The sequence below is a fragment of the Antennarius striatus genome, chromosome 11, assembly GCF_040054535.1.
Source record: "Antennarius striatus isolate MH-2024 chromosome 11, ASM4005453v1, whole genome shotgun sequence".
NCBI lineage: Eukaryota > Metazoa > Chordata > Actinopteri > Lophiiformes > Antennariidae > Antennarius > Antennarius striatus.
Window position 1 is genome coordinate 14,948,151 of NC_090786.1, and position 3,312 is coordinate 14,951,462.

Below are 3,312 nucleotides of genomic sequence, written 5' to 3' on the forward strand. Positions count from 1 at the left end.
TCAGGAAAAGATTGATATTTTTGAGAAGATAAATAAGTTATGAAACTAGCTCTTCCTTAATTTCAACTTCTGATTTAAAAAGTGACAGCAGACATCCATTGCATTTGCTAAACATTTATTGTTTTGAAAAGTTTACGAGGTTCATAATTATAAGAAGCAAAGGTCCACCGGAGAGCAGCCACATACCATCGGAAGCCATGTGTGGGCCTGTTTAAGGTTTCACAGCAGGATATCGGATATACAGCGAATATCAGTGCTCAGCAACTACATCCAGGAGAGGAGAGCAGCAGTGAAATCAATGACAGCAGTCTGACTTCAGTGAAATCCCACAGTCATGGTTTTAATGGCACATGCATGCGCAACACAGGGGCAGACTTATGTGAAGACGCAGTGTCTGTAAATAAGAAAAAGTTAGTAATTCAAATCAATAACAGTACATGACGTGTTCCCATGGCGAGGCTTATAATTCTGGTTCTTTAATATTTTTCAAGAACCAGAAGAAAACCTTACATGTATTTCTACTGTAGATTAGAACAAATGGTTAATCCACATTTCTAGCACATAAAAAAGGTTCTTTTCATGTTTGTCTTTTTGAAATTAAAATTTAAACTTAAGTCCAAGTGAGAGCATCAACACCTCTCTCTTTAGCAGCCCTTTCTTATTAAACTGAGGGAATAGGAATTTGGTGCACTGAGGTGCTCTCATAGTCCTGTAATGTGTCTTGATGAGTGTGGTAATGCATGGCTACATAAGACTTTGCAAAAGCAAATGTCTGAGAGCTGACAGGCTGCAGGCTGGTGGGGGAGCTGGGCCCTGCAGAGGGGCTACTGTTGTATATACTGTAGTAGGGCTCAATGCGGGTGTTGATGGGCGTAGAGGTACTGGGAGGGCGAGGTTTGCGTGCACCTATGGTCTTTGGACTAGCTGCGCAATCCCTGGAGTGACTGGGTCCACAAGCCTGGTCCACCAGCCGTCTCTGTGGTTTGGGTGACAGTACGTAAGCGGAGTTGGTCTCATGATGGGAGGATTTATTGCGATTGACTTCAAGGCTGCCTTTCCCCATTGCATGGAGGCGAGTCTTTTGTTTGCAGCAGAGAAAGCCCAGCGCCGACCAATGAATGCAGCACAGCACGCGGCGGCGGAGGCCTGCACTGTTACGCGAGTATACAAATGGATTGATGCCCGACTTGAGAAAAATGAGTACAAACCCGCAAAGTTCAAACTGGTAATGTGCAAAGCTGCTTTCTGGTGACAAAACATCCTGTGCCAGAGAAACTCCCATTGGCAAACAGCACAGCAGCACAGAGAACACGATAACCACACATGTGACAACTGCCTTAGAGTCTTTGGCTGTGGCCAAGTTGACTTTAGAAACCAGCTGACAGCAGGTTGCTCCTTGAGCAGCACCAGGAACCAGAGGTTGTCTGGTCTTGTTGGCACAAGTGTGTGTCTGAAAATTCTGCAGCTTGTTATAAGTCTGGTTACGGTACAGAGAGGGGCCTTGAACAGCACACTGCATGCTCTCAAAGCCTGCTGCAATCAGAGGTGGTGGGGGCGGAGGGCACGTGGCATCGACGGAGATGATGGGACATTTTCTCACTTGTGCATTTTTCCTCAGTGTCTGAGCGATCATCAAATATGATACAGACACCACAGCAACACAAAAGGCAAAGTCTGCCAGGTAGACGTACAACACTATCCTAGCCTGTCCACCTCCCAGGCCGAAGTGGGGCAAGCAAGGTCCGTCCCTACGCGAGTACGCTCTCATGGTGAGTAGACCGGCCATGGTGAAGCTGGATGTCCACAGCATGGCAGTGAGTGCCAGCGTGCAGGGGAAGGAGGCAGTGCGGTTGGGCTGCTGCCCCAAAACCATACGAAGTCTGTGCAAAGCTATGACCGCCACCGTCTCCAGGGACATGATGATGAAGCCTGAACTAGTCAAGTGGAAGGCAAAGCAGAAGCTCTTCGACACCCCATCACCTTCACCCGCATCCAGGAAGAGGACCAGAGCGAACATGGGAGCGGTCACGCAGCAAATGAACAGGTCACAGAAGGACAGGTTGAGGATCATGAAATCGAAGTTTGTGCGGAACTTGCGAAACACCGGGTCAAAAAAGGAGAGGAACACCACAAGATTGCCGTAAGATCCGAGGCAAAAGATGAGGATGAGGAGGAGGGAGCAGAAGGTCAGGGTAGAAGTGTGGATCACAGCCCAACCTGATGGGGTCTGTGCGCCCAGGGTGCCGTTGAAGTTCTGCTGTCTTGGCACATCCAGCAGATCGGACGGAGTCACAGTGGAGTTCATTGTATTTTTAACAATTTACCCCAAAGTCAGTGATTTGGACATGATGCCTTTGTGATGGAGCACATGATGATCTGCCGTCTGTGCCACTGCTGCCACCTCGGTAGAAGGCTGCAAAGGACAGGCATGTGTTAGCTGTGAACCCAGGCCACCTTTAATACACACAACTGTTAAAAAATAAAATAATAAGCTGATAAACTTGATGTTCAACACAATCTACTGTAGGATATAGCTATGCACCACTGCATCTGGACACTTATTACCCCAGCCCCCCCAACCCAAAACACAGCATCCGCTGGAAACCACGGGCATTATGTAGCCTGTCACTGTTCCCAGATGCATGTAGAGGCTCGATCATTATGGGATGGAAAACAACCTACCATCAATCAACAAAACGATCCTTCGTCGTTCATCGTCATCAGCCCTTCACATGTTAAAGCGAGTCCGTCCCTGAACGCACCGTGATGGGGCCACACAAAAAAAAATATAAAAAAAAATGCAGCAAACCCATCCGAACGAGAGCGATTCACGGATCGGATACACACCGGTGTGAACCGTGTGTGTGTTCTCACACGAACGATGTTAATTGTTACGCGTCAACGCCATGCACACGTCGCGGCATGTTGGTTTTCTCAGTAATGAGTCCATTTTTACGCAGGAGCGGCGGCCGCGGTGCGTGCGCTGCCAGACGGGGATGAAGTCACTGCCTACGTATCTGAGAACGAGCGAAGACTTAACCTCGTCCCTCCCCAGGGAGGTGTGTGTGTGTGTGTGGGGGGGATCGTTCAGTTTTTAGTCTGCTGTCACTTCACTGCAGCAAACGTCTCCTTCCCCACACCGTGGCTTTTATTGATTTAATAAAGATTGTCGTTTGGTGTTATGATCTGGTGATCATGTGCCAGGAGGGTGGGTGGGAAGATTCAGTCCGCTTTCAACAGGATTCTATTTCACTACATGACACAGTGTTGTCTGTGAAATACACATTTTAATATTGGGAGTCAATAAATACA

The 3,312-nt window shown here is 47.9% G+C and overlaps 1 protein-coding gene across 1 annotated transcript; it reads right to left on the minus strand.

Annotated features, from left to right (window-relative positions):
* Positions 1-11: 11 nt before the first annotated feature.
* On the minus strand, positions 12-2,974 carry gpr75 (G protein-coupled receptor 75). Its single transcript, XM_068327715.1, has 2 exons — positions 2,683-2,974; positions 12-2,413 (listed from the first exon to the last, which is right to left on the minus strand). The coding sequence occupies exon 2, from the start codon at positions 2,303-2,305 to the stop codon at positions 662-664; it is 1,644 nt and encodes a 547-aa protein (XP_068183816.1). The 5' UTR covers positions 2,306-2,413; positions 2,683-2,974; the 3' UTR covers positions 12-661.
* Positions 2,975-3,312: the final 338 nt, after the last annotated feature.

Excerpts from the sequence above, each read along its gene's own strand:
- gpr75 (XM_068327715.1), bottom strand. The coding sequence starts at position 2,305 with ATGAACTCCACTGTGACTCCGTCCGATCTGCTGGATGTGCCAAGACAG.